Below are 19,072 nucleotides of genomic sequence, written 5' to 3'. Positions count from 1 at the left end.
GCCTCCATGGGGAAGCCACCGGGGTTAAGTATATTAGCCACAAGAGACCAGAGACCTAGACTGGGGAGAAGGAAAAGATGTTTAGGGTCCCTTTTCAGAGTCTGGTCCTGCCCCATTCAGCTACACTCCCTCTGCCTTCATTAGGCTCTCAGCTATCCCCCCGTCTTCTCTGATACTATTCCTCCCTGGGCTTCATCCTGGTGGCCAAAACTACCAGTCCGACACGTTCCTTACACTGGCTCTGACTGGGCTGCCTCGTGTCTCTGTGAGCCACACCAGAGGGACGGCAGAGCTGATGGTGACCACGTGTGGGGGGCACGGGAGATGAGAGGGCCTCCACCGCGCACACACAGGCTCTGGGGGCAGACTGAAGAGGCCTTCTTAGAGGTCAGGTGCAAGGAAGAAAGCCCCCCAGGGAGAACAACGGGAAGGAAATGCTTGTATGGTTTTGGAGTTGGTAAGCTAGCGCAGGAGAGAAGTAGAGAATCTAGAGACACAATAAAGGATGTGTCCCAGCCCCCGTGTTGAGTCTGCCTTCCAGCTGCAGAGGGAAATGAGACACACGCCCATTGTCAACACTCTTGCCCTTACAGGCAGTGAGAACAAGCCCTACCAGGAAGCAAGCTGGCCTCTCTGCCTCCACTAGACTTGCCCACTTGCTCTCTGGGGCTGAGGGAAGGGCGTGACATCCTCACGTGGGTTAGGCCCAACACTTTAACGGGGGCCCTCTTACATTCTCTCCTCCCTCCCTTGAAACACAAGCCCAAGCTCAGGCTAGACCCACCATGTTCAGGAAGATCGCAAGGGGCTCCTGCCTGCCTCCTGTGGCCCGTGTCTGTCTGGACGTCTCTGTTAGTTCTGAGAGAGGAGGGGAGGGGCAGAGACAGAAAGAGAGAGAGAATCCCAGGGCTTCTGCTCCACACCGTCAGCTCCTCGTGAAAACACAGATCCTCGCTGACTGGTTTCAACAGTGGCCAAGGGCATGGAGGCCAGCAGCTCACAATCAGGAGACCTGTGACAATCCCTGCTTGGTAAGGATGGGACACTGCAGGTGCTCACACACTGTACAAGTGAAGATGCCATAGACATGGCCTGGCACCAGGCCTGGTTACCAGGGGAGACCGTGGAACCGTCATGACAGAAAACAACCTGGGATAATCTTGCCTTGTGGAGAAGAGTGGAAGGGATAATCCCTGAAGATTTTTCTTGCACCTCTTGTACTTGGGTAATTCTGCCTTACTGTAGTCAATTCTCAAGTTACCTTTCAGATATGCAAAGCAAGCCTTTCAGTATTGTGTTGCTTAGTTCTCTGCTCCTTGGTCGGCATTTTAAGTAATACTCTGTGAGAGGACTAGAGCCAGCTAGAAGCCAAGATGATTCAAGACAAAATGGAAAGAATGTAGTTTGAGTTCCCTTCTTTGTATTCAGATTCTACTACTAGAAGCATGTTAAACAAACTGCGTTCCCTGTCTCCAAGTTTACAGTAAGCACGCGCAGGTAAAAGAGAAGTATCTGAACATCTCCAAGTTAAAGCATAAGCAGGGCTGAGCCGTGGGAAACAACGGGAGGCACAAAGGGGCCCTCAATGGGTCTTCCGCTTCCTTTGAGCTGAATCTTAGAGTTAAAATAATGCTGTCACCACCCCCTTCAAATCTTAAGGCCACTGGTAAGTCATGAGGGATCCCACCAGTGGAGATCTGCATTTAAATAGAATTATGGATATAATCTAAAGTCAAATAGAAATTATTTTGAGCATTTTTACCACCATCCCTCTCTATTCCGAGGAAAACTGAAAACAGGATTCAGAGAGGACTTACACCCAGCGTCCTAGCTACCGTGAAGCTGCTAAGGAAATCCCTAGTCTCAAGGAGGTTATAATTACTGCTTGGGTCAAAAGATAACAGTCCCACTGAGACCTTCTATGCATTTCGTGGACTTGTCAGGTTTCACAATATCATGACTACTTCAACTTCTGGGTATATTCTCAGAAGGCTTTAAAACAGGGACTCAAACAGACATAATACCCAAAGTGGAAGCAATCCAACTGTCCACAGACAGAGGACAGAGTAGACGGACAATTTGTGTTACACACATATAACGAATATTATTCAGTTTTAAGAGGAAGGAAATTCTGACACACGTTACAACATAGATGAACTCTGAAGATATTATCATGCCAAGTGAAATAAGCCAGTAAGTAACGCAAGGACCGATAATATATGGTCTTACTTGTTTGCAGTACCTGAAATATTCAAACCCATAGAGACAGAAAGTAGGATCGTGGTTGTTGGGGATGAGAATTATTATTATTTTTTTAATGTTCATTCATTTTGAGAGAGGAGGGGAGGGGCAGAGACAGAAGGAGAGAGAAAATCCCCAGTAGGCTCCCTGATGTCAGCACGGAGCCCAACGTGGGGATTGATCCCATGACCCTGGAATCACGATCTGAGCTGAAACCAAAAGTCAGACGCTCAACTGACTGAGCCACCAGGCGCTCCCAGAATTATTATTTAATGGATACAAAGTTTCAGTTTGGGCAGACGAAAAAAGTCATAAAGACAGGTGGTGGTCATACCACAGTGTGAATGTACTTGATGCCGCTGAACTGTACACTTAAAAAGGGTTAAAATGGGACATTTCATGTTACACACACTCACCACAATAAAAAGACCATCACTAGCCCAGCTTGATAAAGTAGAGCAAACACAGGACTAGGAATTCTGAGGTATGAGTTCTAGCCTTCATCCTGTTACAGTGTGGCCTTAAAGCCCCGGATAAGTCCCTTAACTTCTCAGAGTGTGACCTGGCCCATAGATTTGTCGAGGAGAACAAAGGAGAATGCACAAGAAAGAGCTCTCCACAGCTCCGTATCCGAACAGAAGGCACCCCCATGATTAGCCACACACCTGCCCACGGCCGGAGGGAGGTCTAGGACACATACATGCAGAACAGGTGCTGTGGAGGCATGGAGCGGAGAAGGGCCGAGAACGGTTAAGTACTTCCCTTACCTCCTGTACAAGCGGCTGCTGGAACAATGGAATGAGAGGATTTGTCCTTGGAATGTCGATGTGAATCTGAAAAAGAGAAGTCATGTCTAAAAACACAAATGCCAGTTTGTTCTTTTGAGAAGTTATTTTCTTAAGATCTGCGAATCAAGGGGGTAAGAGTGACAGCACAGTATCTTCAGAAAGAACTGATGGACATACCAGAAGAGTCTAATTAAGCCCGCCTGTCCATCTGGAATACGTTTCCATGACAGCAATAGCTTACTGAAACTGAGGAAACCTCCGCAGATAAACCACTTATGTCGAACAGCAACGGGCTTCACGCCCTAAGAGAACCCACGGCCTAAGAGAATCGCCCTGGAGTCTGTTTCACTCTGGGCTGGTGCTTACTCAACAGGCATGATCAAAATGTGTGTCCCTCTTTCAGAGTCTTACTCATCACTAGTTCCCAAGAGCGGAGAGAGCTCTGAAAGTGGCAGACACGTGACTGGCTTGGGAACCAGAGGGAGCCGGCATTCAGTAACTGTCACTGCCAAGTCCTCACTTCTGTTACCAAAGAGGTCACGACAGCTGGTTTCGGCTTCAGGATTTCTCCGAGCCTTAACGATCGATCCCAAGGACCGTGGCGGCGACAGCAGCAGAAGCTACTTTGGCTCTTGAGGCTTCCTGAAGACAGCTGCCAGCAACCTGGGCTTTTCCCCTCGCCCCTCTTCTTCCTCCCCTCCTCTTTTGGCAGGCGGTGGGGACCACCGTGAGGGTGATGGAACACTGCCTGCCGAGCCTGCTGGTAACTACTGCTCCTGCAGACACACGGGCAGACATGGGTGTTGAAACGGCACTAGCTGCCAGGTGGACATACTAATGTCACACAGTCTAGAGGGACTGGACCACTCCTGAGTGAGCTTCTCTTTCACTCTGTGCCCCGGGACCCTTACTACTTGCGGCCTGGGACCAGTAGTGCTGACACCGCGTGGGAGTTTGTCAGAAGTGAAGGTCTCAACCCAGACCCACTGAATCAGAATCTGCATCTTATCATAACGCTTGGGTGGGATTTTATCAAGACCCTGGATGACTTGTATGCATGTGGAAGTTGGGGAAGCAATGCCACTGATCAGTGCAAAAAAAAAAAACCAAAACACAAAAAAACAAAAACTCTATTTAAAATGGCTAAAATCAGAGCTACTCATTAGAAACAGGGGAAGCAGTTCTGGGAATAAATTTAATTCCTAACCAGCATACCAAAGCCTGAAGACTCGGAAATCCTGCACTACGACAGTTCTCCCAGGAGATACACCTGACAATTATGATTCGTAACCAAAAAGGTGATGACTGTACCTGTCGGTAGGTATCCTGGTGATGTTCCTCATTTCGAGAGTCATAATACTGCTCAATGAAGCCAAAATATTCCTCCCGCTTCCGCTGCAGGGTCAACTTCCTCCTCTCGGTGTTTGCTGGGAGATAGCCCTACAGACAGGACCGTGGTTAGACGGGGACACACGTTGGTTGCACGAGTCCTTAATTTTTATTTGAGCCTAAGGATTGGCTTGGCAACCGTCAAAGGGGCGGAAGGACAGCTGCCAAGAGCACAAGAATCCTCCCTTTTTGGGTCCGGCCGCCCAGCGTCTGCTCTCTCCTTCTTCAATGAGACCCACATGTGGGCAGATGAAGCCAGGCCAGCTTTCCCAGGGTTACGTGCACACTCCCGCAGCCCTGCACTGTAGTTGCAGTGCGTGCTGCTGGTGAGCGCCCCGGAGCTGGCTCAGCAGAGCAATGAATCTAGGTCAGTGGGAGGGAACTGGACCCGAGTGGGGGCCTCTGGAGGGCTGCGTGTGTGCAAGGCGATACTTCCGGGAATCCCAGCCCTACGGCCACCTCTACGGCACATCCCAGGGGTGTGCCTTGGAAGTCTGTGCCAGTCACACATTCTTCTCCACGCTAATATTCACAACTGCCAGCTTAGAAAGCTGAATGGAATCTGTGACACGGGCAGCCACAACGTGCAGACACGGAACTTCTGGCAGCAGCCTCCCGCCCAGCCAAAGCTTCAGGCCAACTTTCCTTCTCACTCCTGGTCTAGAGCCCACTCTCAACTCGTGCGGCTCCCGTTCCCGAAACCACGACCAAATCTGCTCTTGTTGGCATTCAAACTTATTAGAAGTGGCGGAGGCAGTGATTACATGGCTGCAGGATCGGGACTCGTGGGGAACACTGAGGAAAGAGTCACTTCCTCTCGCAGACATTTATGTAATACATTCCCCAGGCAGGGCCTGCAGAGCAGGGGCCAGGCTTCATTCATTGTTGTGTATCCTCGCAGCTGCTGGCACCATGCCTGGCAGACAGCAGGCCCTCAATAATTCCTTGCTAGATGAATGAATGAAGGAACGAACGTGACAGGCTCAGGAAGTCCGAGCGTCCCTATCACAGAGGCTGGCACAGTGCTCTGCCCTCAGTGAGAGCGGGACTGGTGCAGGCTCCTGGGGGAGGCCCATGTCTCACCTCCTCACAGTGCCAGAGTCGCTTTCCACCACTCTCGTTTTTCCTACTGAGGAAAGAGTGAAGTCTGGGGAGTGTGGGAGCCTGTCCAAACAAGTGCTGAGATCCCTACCTCACTACGCTCTTTCTCCCTGGCGTTGAGCAAGGGCGGATACACCAACGGGGAAAAGCTGTGCTCTTTTATACGTGCGTGAATAACTCGCAAGGATGTGTTTATTTAGGCGCAGAAATAAGACGACAGTCCCACAGATCTGCCACACCCAGTGGGACTGGAGGAGTCTATGCAGTAAGATGAATGTGCCCACACTAACCTCAGCAGGTAAGAAGGGCTGTGTGAGGCTCACGCTTCTCTACACAGCGGGCAGAACTCACCGACAGGAGTCTCCAGGTTATGGGTCGAACCTCCCTGGGAACCCCCGGCCAGCTACACTTCCTCAGTTCATCTGCAAACGGACAACGGCTCGATTGGATTAGCCCTTCCCACAAATGCCCTAAGACAACCCTGAGCCAGCACTGCCTGATTCCTCCCACCATTCAAGAAAGACCACCACCACCAGCAGCAGCAGCGGCTACCGACAAGCACGGGGAGAAAGCCCCAGACAACAGCCCTGAGCAGCAAAGTGGCGAAGACATGGCTCTGCGGTAGTGATGCAGGTCAGCTCGGAGATCAGACTCAGGGGGGCAGAGAGAGACCCGTGGGTGTGGATTCGAGTCAGAGTTGCCTCGAGGCAGAGGAGACCAAAGCCAGAACAGCTACACTATGGTCTGCGGGCCGCAGAATCCAGTCCCACCTAATTTGGCCCCTAATTTCTAGTAACATACTTCTGACTTAATACCTGCATGTCACTGCAATGGGCACCAGATCAGGAGATGCTGGAAAAGTAAAAGAAGGAAGAATAAAGAGCAATAGCTTCCAGGTCTCTGAGAATTCCAGTCACCAAGAGGTCCTACCTTGCCCGGGGCTCATGGGGACTCACCTAAGTCAGTGTTGTGGCTGGAGAGAAGCTGACGGAATTTTTCTAGGCGGGTTTTCTCCCGGACAGTCATCGGGGGCGCCCCGGAAGCATTCTGGTCCGAGATGCGGGCAACCAGGGGGATGATGGGTCGGAGAGGGAGTGACTGCTGTTTGTGGAGTGGATTCCTCAGGCATGTGTCACCTGTGATAATGAAAGAGAAAGAGAACAGGCGGCAATGTAGAGCATGGACGCGGAGGGACCCTGAGCTGGCTGTTCAGTACTGGCCCCTCCGCCAGAATCGGGTCCGAGCAGCTGGCGCGCTGCCCCAAGGTGCCCGCTGAGGGCAGCCAGGGGATGGAAAGCGTCTGCCCGGGGGAAGGGCTGCATTTTTATCACAGGCTCCCAAGGCATCTTATGTGCTAACAGACTCCAGAGGCCGTAGCAACTGTGACAACTTTTTTGGCAACTCTGGATGGAAATCAAATGTTTTCTTTCCACCCCAACCTGGGATGTGTCTTCATGCCTAATATTGAATGTGGGGGCAACACGGTCTAAGGTAGTGTTTGCCTTCCCTTTCCACATCACAGAGCACGTAAGCAGTGAGTTAAATTCTGACTGTCCTTTCATAACTGTTTCATATTCTTTATCTATCTGGGCCTTAAAAAGCAGGAGTCACAGGGAACCTGAGTGGCTCAGTCAACTAAGCATCTGACTTCGGCTCAGGTCATGATCTCGAAGTTCATGTGTTCAAGCCCCACATCTGGCTCTGTGCTGTCAGCACGGATCCTGCTTCAGATCTTATCCCACTGTCTCTGCCCCTTCCCCGCTCATGTTCTCTCTTCTCTCAAAAATAAACATTAAAAAAAAAATGGGCTAAATGGGTAAGGGGCATTAAGGAATCTACTCCTGAAATCATTGTTTCACTATGTGCTAACTAATTTGGATGTAAATTTTTAAAAATAAAAAATAAAATTAAAAAAAAAAAAAAGGCAGGACTCACAACGAGAATTAAATGATGAGGGGGTTCCTGGGTGGCTCAGCTGGTTAAGCATTTGGCTGGGGTCATGATCTCACAGTTTGTGAGATCAAGCCTCATGTCAGGCTCTGTGTTAACAGCATGGAGTCTGCTTGGGATTCTCTCTCCCTCTCTCTCTGCCCCTACCCTGCTTGCATGCATGCTCTCTCTCTCTCTCTCAAAATAAATAAACATTTTTCAAAAAATAAAGAAAGACAGGGTGCCTGGGTGGCTCAGCTGGTTAAGTGTCCAATGTCGGCTCAGGTCATGATCTCGTGGTTTGTGAGTTCGAGCCCCGCGTTGGGCTCTGTGCTGACAGCTCAGAGCCTGGAGCCTGCTTTGGATTCTGTGTCTCCCTCTCTCTCTGCCCCTCCCCTGTTCATGCTCTGTCTCTCTCTCAAAAATAAATGAACTTAAAAAAAATTTTTTTTTAAATAAAAAATAAAGAAATCCTCTCTTGGAAAAAAAAAAAAAGATGAGCACTCAGCAACATGCACAACTAGAAGGTTTACAGAAGCAACAGTCACAGGGTATTTGGCTGGGATGCCTAGTGTAACATGGGGCCTAGGAAACACAGACCACACACTGGGGGCCTGAGAGCGATGTGCACCTCTGAGATCACAGATTAACACATGATGTTCACAGGAGGGGACCTCATAAAGGGAATGTTCTGGACGGTCCTGGCTGTATGAGGGCTGCACCTTTACTAGGGATGGGGGCGGGGAGGGGGGTGCTTCCTCACACTTGAGATCCTTTAAGACCCTCAATCACAGCATACAGACACTTCCAACAGCCTATAGCTACGGCCAGTCAATCAACACCGAACACCCACGTGGGCACGGCACCGAAGGTGGAACCTGGAGCCCGATCGGCGATGGAAAGTGACTGTGGCATTTTAACAGCCTCACAGCCTAAGTTCATGACCACGTGCTTATTCTGAAACGGCAGAAGTTGTTCTCTTAGAGCACGAGTCGGGACACACGCCAGGCTCTGACATTCTTCCACTTCCCTTCGCCCTTTACCAGTCAGCCATTCTAACTTTCACTGGAATAATGACACTTCCCTCTCCGACTCGGAATAACTGGCTTCCACAAAACCCTCTAGAGCAAAATTGCATACCGCAATGGATAGTTAAGAGGGTACACTGAGAGACCCCAAACATCTGATAAAACCACCATTACCTCAACCACTTGCAGAAGCCAGTTTCCCAAAAAGAAACAGAAGGCGTGTCTCCTCCCACCCCGCCCCCAACCTGAGGCTGTGACACAGAGCCTCCGGGCACATGTTGCTCCATTCCTTAGGAACAGGAAAGGAACAACCTTACTAGTGACTGCTCCCCAGGGCTGAACAGGCCAAACAACGGTGCCACACGTTTGTGAAATTCAGCCACTAACAACTTTACATACACGAGTCAATAACCTTAAACCTGACCAGGCCCAAAGAAATGTGAAGCAACCAAAGAGCAAAAGTTCTAGACCCCATCACAGGGAACGGAAGAACAAAACGGCAGGCAAAAATGGGGTGTCAGCAAGTGAAGCCCCAAGTAGCCATCAAGGTGTGGGGGCGGAACAAGCAGAGTCTATGACCCATTGGGCTCAGGCTTGAGCTTTCGCATTTACCATTCAATGGAAGATCTGAGTAATGCCCTAGAGAAAAACCGTTCATTTGAGGTGCACTCTGCTGAAAAGGGTGAGGCTGTGGACGGGAGCAGGATGGACTTACTGGAATTTCTGGACAGCTGAGCGTCACTGCTGGACTTTATGACCTTGTAGCTGGCAGGAACATCGGATGTTGTTGACTGGGAGCGTTCTGGTTTCACCCTCAGCTTGCTGTGGTTTTCTAGGACTTGGGCTGCGGTCGCCAGAGCAACTTTTGAGTTTAGAGTTTGGAAAGAAGGGGAGGAAAAGTCCTCTTCCTCATCATCGCCAATGTCCCAAGCATCACTGGTATTCCGGGCAAACTCATGGAAACTGGAGGCCTTCTTATTCTTCAAAGGAACTGCGTTGACTTTTGACCGTTCTTTGATGAAGCTTTAAGAAAGGAGACATCGTTACCAGGGAATGATCTGACACTTCTGACCACCTTCACTGGCTTAATATGAACAGTATGACAAACTAGTTGATATATAATCTTTACCTTCTACAAATAAAAACAGCTGTATCCATTCCTCATCTAGAGCCATCTAGACCAGCACTACTATACTGCAGAGACTGATGGAGCAGAGACAAAAATGCTCACCAAATATCCCATGTGCTCCCCTATACTTCCCAGCCCCTCACCCCCGCCCCGTATTCAGACAAGGCTAGAAGACTAGTTCTGGCCAATAAGCTGAGGAGAGAAGTGAGGAAATCACTCCAAAGCCAAAGCAGACAAGCACAGGGATGACTTCTCTCTCTATAAGCTTTCTTCTACTGTGGTAACTGGCCAGGCGCCTCCCTCACCTGGGAAGCAGAGTGACTGCGTAGGGTAGAGCCTGCCCTCCACTCCCACTCAACTCCACTCTGGACACGTAGCATGACAAAGGAATAAATGAACCTTTGTTGTGACAATCCACTGAGATTCCAGAGTTAATCTGCTACGGTAACATAACCTAAACTATTCCTTAGAGTAGGACATGAACTCCTGGCAGAACCAGAGATAATTTTAGGCAGTCCATATGTAGCATGAAACATCAAGTTCCAGAATGAATGAGATGTTCCTTTTTCATTCTGTTAAAGTCCTTCAGCTAGCCTAAAGGAGACAGTCTCAGTATGGTGCTACTCTGTCTTTAAGACTATTTTTTAACAAAGAGAGGACGGCCTCAGATCAACATGTTTGCAAGCAACATCAGCTGGTTTAGAATTTTCTTAATAAGAGAGTTTTGTTTTTTTCACTGTGTTTACTTTTAAGGTTACTTCTTCTATTTTTGGCAAATGATAATTAGCTTTCCACTTCTAATTTACAGAAGTGATGAGGTTTACTTTAAAATATCAATGTGGGGCGCCTGGGTGGCTCAGTCGGTTAAGTGTCCGACTTCAGCTCAGGTCATGATCTCACGGTTCGTGGGTTCGAGCCCCGCGTCGGGCTCTGTGCTGACGGCTCAGAGCCTGGAGCCTGCGTCGGATTCTGTGTCTTCCTCTCTCTCTCTGCCCCTCTCCCGCTCGTACTCTGTCTCTCTCTCCCTCTCAAAAATAAATAAACATTAAAAAAATTAAAAAAAAAAAAGATAAAATATCAATGTGGAATTATGGAAAGAGCCTAAATGTCCATCATCTGATGAATGGATAAAGAAATTGTGGTTTATATACACAATGGAATACTATGTGGCAATGAGAAAGAATGAAATATGGCCTTTTGTAGCAACGTGGATGGAACTGGAGAGTGCTATGCTAAGAGAAATAAGTCATACAGAGACAGACAGATACCATATGTTTTCACTCTTATGTGAATCCTGAGAAACTTAACAGAAGACCATGGGGGAGGGGAAGGAAAAAAAATGGTTAGAGAGGGAGGGAGCCAAACCATAAGAGACTCTTAAAAACCGAGAACAATATGAGGGTTGATGGGGGGTGGGAGGGAGGGGAGGGTGGGTGATGGGTATTGAGGAGGGCACCTGTTGGGATGAGCACTGGGTGTTGTATGGAAACCAATTTGACAATAAATTTCATATTAAGAAAAAAAAAATATATATATATATATCAATGTGGGTCGCCTGGCTGGATCAGTCGGTAGAGCATGTGAATCTTGACCTCAGGGTTGTGAGTTCGAGCCCCACATTGGGTGTAGCAATTACTTAAAAATAAAATCTTAAATACACACACACACACACACACACACACAAATCTAATTGAGGTTTTTTAAGAGGTTATTTTTAAAAAATGTATTCAGTAAAATAACAGAACAGACTTTGGCAAAAAAACGTGAAGATGGTACATGACGACAGTTTGGGAAAACTAGATTGACTCAGTGAGGAAAGACAGCTTAGTCCTAGGAGTCATGCGAATCATTCCTACTTTCCTGACCTTTTCCTCTTTAGGTCTCCCCTTTAACATCTGTGGGCCCTTATTCTGGATCCTGGGGACTACGTGGTTGGGACATTTCTAACTCAGTCTTGTCTAACATCCCTCAAATCCCAAACCTTGTGTACATTTACACCTGGAGCCTGAATGCACTGGAGTAAAGACATCACTTGGGAATGCAAGCTGGTGCAGCCACTCTAGAAAACAGTATGGAGGTTCCTCAAAAAACTAAAAATAGAACTACCCTACAACCCAGCAATTGCACTACTAGGTATTTATCCAAGAGATACAGGTGTGCTGTTTCAAAGGGACACATGCACCCCCATGTTTATAGCAGCACTATCAACAATAGCCAAAGTATGGAAAGAGCCCAAATGTCCAGCGATGGATGAATGGATAAAAAAAACGTGGTATATATATATATACTAGGGAGTAATCCTCGGCAATCAAAAAGAATGAAATCTTGCCATTTGCAACTACGTGGATGGAACTGAAGGGTATGATGCTAAGTGAAATCAGTCAGAGAAAGACAAATATGATATGACTTCACTCATATAAGGACTTTAAGAGACAAAACAAATGAACATAAGGGAAGGGAAAGAAAAATAATATAAAAACGGGGGGGGGGGCGCCTGGATGGCTTGGTCGGTTAAGCGTCCAACTTCGGCTCAGGTCATGATCTCACAGTCCGTGAGTTCGAGCCCTGCGTCAGGCTCTGTGCTGACAGCTCAGAGCCTGGAGCCTGTTTCAGATTCTGTGTCTCCCTCTCTCTCTGCCCCTCCCCTGTTCATGCTCTATCTCTCTCTGTCTCAAAAATAAATAAACGTTAAAAAAAATTTTTTTTAAAGGGAGGGGGACAAAGCATAAGAGACTCATAAATATGGAGAACAAACAGAGGGTTACTGGAGGGGTTGTGGGAGGGGGGATGGGCTAAATGGGTAAGGGGCACTAAGGAATCTACTCCTGAAATCATTGTTGCACTATATGTTAACTAATTTGGATGTAAATTAAAAAAATAAAATTAAGTATTATGTTGAAAAAAAAAAAAAGACATCACTAATTGCCTCCCTGTTTCCTCCAGCAAAGCACAGTGATACTAGAGGGGAAACAAGGTTCTGCCAGAAGAGCTGAATTTCCCCATTTCCAGGAGCTGTTTCTTCCCTTTGGGTAGAGGTGGGTGGTCTAACAACCCATCTCATCTCCCTCGATGAGTCCAATGCTTATCCTAAAAGATAATTGTTATTAACACGGATAAATACAGTCTGGGAGCTCATACAGCTCAGCTCATCAATATGTCCTTACTATTAGCATCAGAAAAGGAGTAAGATTTTAACTCAGGCATTGTTTTCAAAGCTGGTCTTACACAGAGTAAAGGAAGAGAAGACATCACACAAAATACAAGGGAGAAAACTAGATTACAAGATGTAGCAGTTCAAATGTGATAGAAACAAAATACCATTTTCTACCCGCCAAGTTAGCAAAGATCTAAACAGCATTCTCTTCAGTGTTGCCAAGGGTGCAGGGGGACCGCCATCTAATGGTGCAGGTGAGGGTGTATGTTGTACAGCCTTCTGGAAAACAATCTGGCAACATACATACCATAAACCCGAAAGTGGTTTATAATTTCTGGCCCTAACAAAATAACCAGAGGGTCAAAGGATCTAAGACAGTTTATCATGGTGTTATTTTGGTTAAAAACTGAAAACAGCATAAACATCTAGAAATTGGAATGATGAAATTTGTTCAGCCACCAGATGAAATGTTATAATGCCACTGAAAAGCACATCTCACAGGCTATTAAGTAACACTAGAAAACGATCTCAATAAAGTGAAAACTGGAGTCAAAAAAATATATTTTTATAATCTCTATATTAAAAAAAAAGTATATGCATAGAAAAGACCAGAAAGAAAATACATCAAAATGTTAACAGTGCTTATCGCTAGGCTGTGGAATTATAGGGGATATTTCATTTCATTTCTATAGGTCTCTGAATTATTTGTGTCTTCTACAGTGAGCATATTATTAACCAGTGGATAAGGTTGTTGGCTTTCATCAATCCCCAAAGAAAGGGTACTTATAAACTTACTAAACAAACGATCAGAAATGAGCAAGAGCTCAAATCAAAGGAAATAAAACTGGGACAACACATTGTGAATATCTGCTGTCAAAAATCCATCCACGAGCCAGAAGAGGCAAAGTACTCGTCTGTGGACCTGCTGAGGTTGCAGGTTCTGGACCCATCCCTATGACTGTTTCTCTTTTGTAAAGGGGGATGTAGAAAGGGACCCTCAGAGGGTCCACTGTCAAGAACAAATAGGCAGATGTGTAAGAAAGCTCTGCCACCAATAAAATACTGCATACAAGTTCGTGGTTACTGTTGTTTTCCTCTTTGGAGGCTATGTGTACCTCAAGATTGCACACAATGAACCCAACTGATTGATATGGAGTACCTTGGATACCAAGATTAACCACCGTGTTTTTCTGGTTGATGTTTCCTAAATACTCTCTCTCTCTCTCTCCCTTTTTTTTTTTTTAAAGTAGGCTCCACACCCAACATGGGGCTTGAACTCACGACCCAGTAATCAAGAGTCACATGCTCTACCAACTAAGTCAGCCAGGCGCCCCTCTTAAATACTCTCTTGATATTTTTAAGATTTTTAAAATAAGCCATCAAATCAAGAAGCTAAATTTTTTTTTATTTTTTTTATTTAAAAAAAATTTTTTTTAACATTTATTTATTTTTGAGACAGAGAGAGACAGAGCATGAACGGGGGAGGGTCAGAGAGAGAGGCAGACACAGAATCTGAAACAGGCCCCGGGCTCTGAGCTGTCAGCACAGAGCCCGACGCGGGGCTCGAACTCACAGACTGTGAGATCATGACCCGAGCTGAAGTCGGACGCTCAACTGACTGAGCCATCCAGGCGCCCCAAGAGGCTAAATTTTAACTCAGGCCAAAGAAGTGACTGGATGCTGATAGTTTAACACTGGGTGAAGCACACATACATGCTGCACTGGATGGAAACATTGCACCAAGAGATGGGACATGCTAAGACTCAGGCTCTAACACATCTGTACAAACAAAGGAGGTTAAATCAGCCGAGTGGTGGGTACATGAGGATTTGTTATATTTTTCTTTACATGTTTCTAAGCATTCAAGTATTTCACTACATTTTTTGAAGGAGATGAAGATTCAATATAAGTCAACTATTGAGATTAAGAATTGGAATTACTCAGGTGAAGACTTCTGCAAATAGAAACTGGAAGGACATATTCCAACACACTGAAGAACAAAGAAGGAGGAAAGGCTGTCATTCCCTGTGACAGGAAGACAAGAGACTCAAAGCAGACCATCTTGAGGCCACTGGAAATTATTTTAGAGATGCCTATTCCACAAAACCCAGAACGCAACCAACCAGTCAAAAAAAGTCAGCTCCGTCTTCTGGAAAGAGGCCTTCATGGAGGAAGGGGTTGGTACCACCAGGAGGGGTAGGAGTGTGAGGACTGAGGGTTGGTGAGAACCAGTTACAGAATGAAAGAGGCAGGTCAGAGTGAAAAGGTTCCTGGGTTGCCACTGAGAGGAAACAAGAAAATCTACAGACCAACAACAACGGTGGGATGATTTAAAGTTGAAGCATTTCCATGTTTATTCATTTTGTTCTCTCCAAAGGAGGGAATATAAATTTATACATACGTTAAAGTGTGAATGTATTGGCTATTTACTAGGTGCCAGGTTCTGTGCTAATATTTATATATACCCATTTTCTGATCAATGCTCATTCATAAGGCTATAAGGTACTATTACTTTTTGAGGTATTATTATTATTATTATTATTATTCCTATTTGCAGATCAGGAAACTGAGGCTTACTAAGGTCATGAGCAGGCAGCAAAGTCTGGGCTCAAATCTAGGTCTACCTGACCTGACGGCCTGCATACACTCTTTAACTCATCTACCTAGAAAAGGAGGTCTAGTAAGATCTGCAGCCCAGGAAGAGGAGTTGCCAGGCAAACGGAGCACATACCACCACAGCCGTAGTGCCCCCGCGTGTGCACAGCTGACAGCCCTAACTCTCTAGCCTTGTGCCAATCGTCTCCTGTCTACACGGAACGGGCTGTGTGTGTTGGTAGCCGGAATGGGAAGAGGCTGAATTCAGGAATATGGCCCCTGGAGGAGACACACCGCTCTTCTCTTTTGACATCAGGAGGCCCAGTGAAAAAACCAATCCAGGTGATCCCAGCTGGGGGTACCTCTGGTTTATAGGCTGCCTCATTTTAACATGGCCCCAACTAACTGATAGCCAACCTGAGGTATCCTAACAACCACAGTGTGGCTTGAAGTTCAGCCAAGGTTGTTCAAACTGATCTGTGTCAGACTTACAACCAAACTGGCCTGTCACAGACACCTCCATCGCGCCTCCTTACGACCGAATGCCAAATTATAGCTTCAAAAGCACTTTCACAGAGACCTCTTAATTCTCCCAGTAACTCTGACCTGAGTCTTATTACTTCTACTTCACGGATGAGGAGACTCAGAGAGGTTAAGTAATTTGCCCAAGATCATGGAGCTACAAAGTGGTGAAGAAAAAGAGATTCAAGGAGTGCACACGACCCTAAAACTCCTGAAAACGTAATTAAGTGGCACATTTGAGAGAAATCAGTTGCTTGGTGAATGGTAACTTGTTGAATGCTGACACGAGCCCCAAAGGATGTGTTGAACAAGAGTGGCTACAGGTTCTACTGGTTAGGAAACAAAAGATCAATCATTCTGTAATCTGATTGAGGCTACACCGTTTTACTGACATGGCTGCTCGCTTAACAGAAACAGTACACAAATTTACTCAGAAAAATAATGTCTGACACTGGTGAGGGGTGTGAAACAAGCGGGGAATTCAGTGACATTCAAATAAATCCAGTCATCCCGATAACTAGTGTGGCTGCGTGTGAACCAGCTTCGTAACACGCAAGCAGGATCGTACTTTAGTGCAATTCAGAAAACGATAAATTTAGAGGCTTGTCATACCATCAAGTGGCCAATGGGGCCACTCGGCAGTAAGGCCAGCTTCATCCGAGCTGTAAAAATTATTGCTGGCAATATTATCAGTAATGGTAATAATTTGGCAAATTGAAGTCAGTATATACAGACAGGGAACGATGTACTGTGCTCATGCAGTTTAGATGATTGAAGACCCCGTGTAAAGGCTTCTGCTGTGATGGGGCTTAACCACCGGTAATTAATGGCAGTCTGAAGTGGACTGATAATCACACAGAGGAGAAAGTAATAAAAATGTCCCAACAAAGGTACTAAAATAAGGGCGATAAATGTTTTATAGTAACAATCTGGAACTGTAAAATGGTCCAGTGCAGACCCAGAGGTTGTCCCATGTTGCAGAGTGCTAACAAACCACCAAGTGCATGAAAAGAGGCGGCAATTTATTCAGTGACAATTCTACTCCTCCCAAATTGCAGAGCTAAGCGATTGCTTCTATTGAAAGTATGACTGCAGGGGCGCCTGGGTGGCCCAGTCGGTGGAGTGTCCAACTCTTGATTTCAGCTCAGGTCATGATCCCAGGGCTGTGGGATTGAGCCCTGCATCAGGTTCCACGCTGAGCGTGGAGCCTGCTTGGGATATTCTCTCTCTCTCCCTCTGCCCTCTCCCCTAGCTCTCACTCTCTCTAAAACAAAATTTTAAAAATAAATAAAAGGAGAATGATATTTAAGTAAGATACACGAAGAAAAAATTAAACCTATAAAAAAAAAAAGAAAAGAAAGTTGATTCCAACTCTCCTGAATGATCAGTGAAAACTTTTGTGGTTTTATATAACTAATAGCTGGGAAAACAAAAGTATATAAAATTTGTCTTGGCAGTTTGGGATATGGGAATGTTCCTCAAGACCTGTCCTCAATACAGAGTCAGGGAAAATGCACTCGATAACAGATGCAGACAAGGTGTGGTGACTCTGACATGAACATAAAATAGGACAGTACCCTCGACTGCCTTACGCATGGGTGGACTGAGTGATTTCTGTGTTAGCCACGTATTCAAGACAATTATAAAATATGCTGGAATGGATCTACCAATCAACAAATCCTGGCTGTGAGCAGAACTGGCTACAAGGAACAGAATCCTCAACCACTGGGAGCACCTCGGTGGCTCAGATGGTTGGGCCTCCAACTTAGGCTCAGGTCATGATCTTGCAGTTCGTGAGTTCGAGCCCCATGTCCGGCTCTGTGCTGACACCTCAGAGTCTGGAGCCTGCTTCAGATTCTGTGTCTCCCTCTCTCTCTGCTTCTCCCTGGCTTGTGCTCACTCTCTCTCTCTCTCTCTCTCAAAAATAAATAAAAACACTAAAAAAAAAAAAAAAAAAAAAAAAAAAGAATCCTCAATCTCTGATGCTTAAATTGTAAAGACCCATGATGCCAAGGCACTACTCGGCAGGTGTCTGAGGGTCTCTTACCCGTTCCCTCAGTTTACAAGTTACCTGCTACAGCTTTCAGCATCTATTTTCACACCACCACATGCAAAAGCAGGAAAGGTGAGTAGAGACAAAAAGAGGCTCTCTTCACAAAATGATCTCTCTCTGATCGAACAGGAACATCTTTCCAGGTACCCTCCCTCAGGAGACTTTTACATCTCGTGGGCCAGAACCAATGACATAAGCCCACTGCAGGCCAGTCACTGTGATTACCAAAAGATCATTATAAAAGGCTTAAACTAATACAGATACCTGCTCACGAGCTGAATAAAATTATGGTTCTTGAGCAAGGAAGAGGCAGGGGCAGGGAAGACTGCTAGTTAAGTAGTGCCTGCTGTACTGACCGACAGACCAGAGAGTCTGCTATTGGTAAAACCAGGAAAGAGTATCCATTCTACTTGATGTGAATGCCACACAATTGTCACAGAAAACATGCTCCCCTATGAAGAGCAAGGTACAAACTAAGAAGCGCTAAAGTAAAGCTCACTGTCTAAGTGCATGCAATGATTTCATTCCTTCAACCCATAAATGTTTACTAAGTGCCTAGTACGCGCTGCGTGCTCTTCTAGGTACTAAGGGTAGAGCGGTGAATAAAGCAAAATCCCTGCCCTCAGAGAGCTTATACCGTGGCTTCTGGTGTAAAAACTGTGCATTACAGAAAAGAATAGCAGTCGTGCTTCCAAAGTGATTCAGACGACCGTACCTTCCACATACCGGCCAAATTGCCATCTTTTTGCAATGAGTTGGCAGGATTACAGAAAGTTCACCACATATTCAGCTAAGTTATTATTATTTTTTTTAATATTAAAATGCTGGGGTGCCTAGGTGGCTCAGTCAATTAAGCATTTGACTCTTGATTTCGGCTCAGGTCATGATCTCGCGGTTCGTGAGATCAAGCCCCACGCTGGGCTCTGTGCTGACAGTGCAGTGCCTGCTTGGGATTCTCTCTCTCTCTCTCTCTCTCTCTCTCTCTCTCTCTCTCTCGCTCACTCTGCCCCGACCCCCGCTTGCGTGCACACACATGCACTCTCTCCCTCAAAAGAAACATTAAAAAAAAAAACTTTAAATATTAAGACATTGATAGTGTACATCTGTTATGGCATTTTTGTAGGTATTCAAAATACTTTAATA

The 19,072-nt window shown here is 46.2% G+C and overlaps 1 protein-coding gene across 1 annotated transcript in view; it reads right to left on the bottom strand.

The window, feature by feature from the left end:
- Nucleotides 1-19,072, bottom strand: part of TBC1D22B (TBC1 domain family member 22B) — an 80,505-nt gene that overhangs the window by 41,843 nt on the left and 19,590 nt on the right. The window contains exons 3-7 of the mRNA XM_043591280.1: nucleotides 9,192-9,499; nucleotides 6,476-6,655; nucleotides 5,871-5,941; nucleotides 4,341-4,469; nucleotides 3,009-3,074 (exon numbers count right to left, since the gene is read on the bottom strand). Coding sequence (XP_043447215.1) covers nucleotides 3,009-3,074; nucleotides 4,341-4,469; nucleotides 5,871-5,941; nucleotides 6,476-6,655; nucleotides 9,192-9,499 — 754 coding nt within the window. The remainder of the gene's footprint in view (nucleotides 1-3,008; nucleotides 3,075-4,340; nucleotides 4,470-5,870; nucleotides 5,942-6,475; nucleotides 6,656-9,191; nucleotides 9,500-19,072) is intronic.

This window comes from Prionailurus bengalensis, chromosome B2, assembly GCF_016509475.1.
Source record: "Prionailurus bengalensis isolate Pbe53 chromosome B2, Fcat_Pben_1.1_paternal_pri, whole genome shotgun sequence".
NCBI lineage: Eukaryota > Metazoa > Chordata > Mammalia > Carnivora > Felidae > Prionailurus > Prionailurus bengalensis.
Note: the sequence above shows the minus strand (reverse complement) of the source record. Positions and strands in the feature narration are given on the sequence as shown.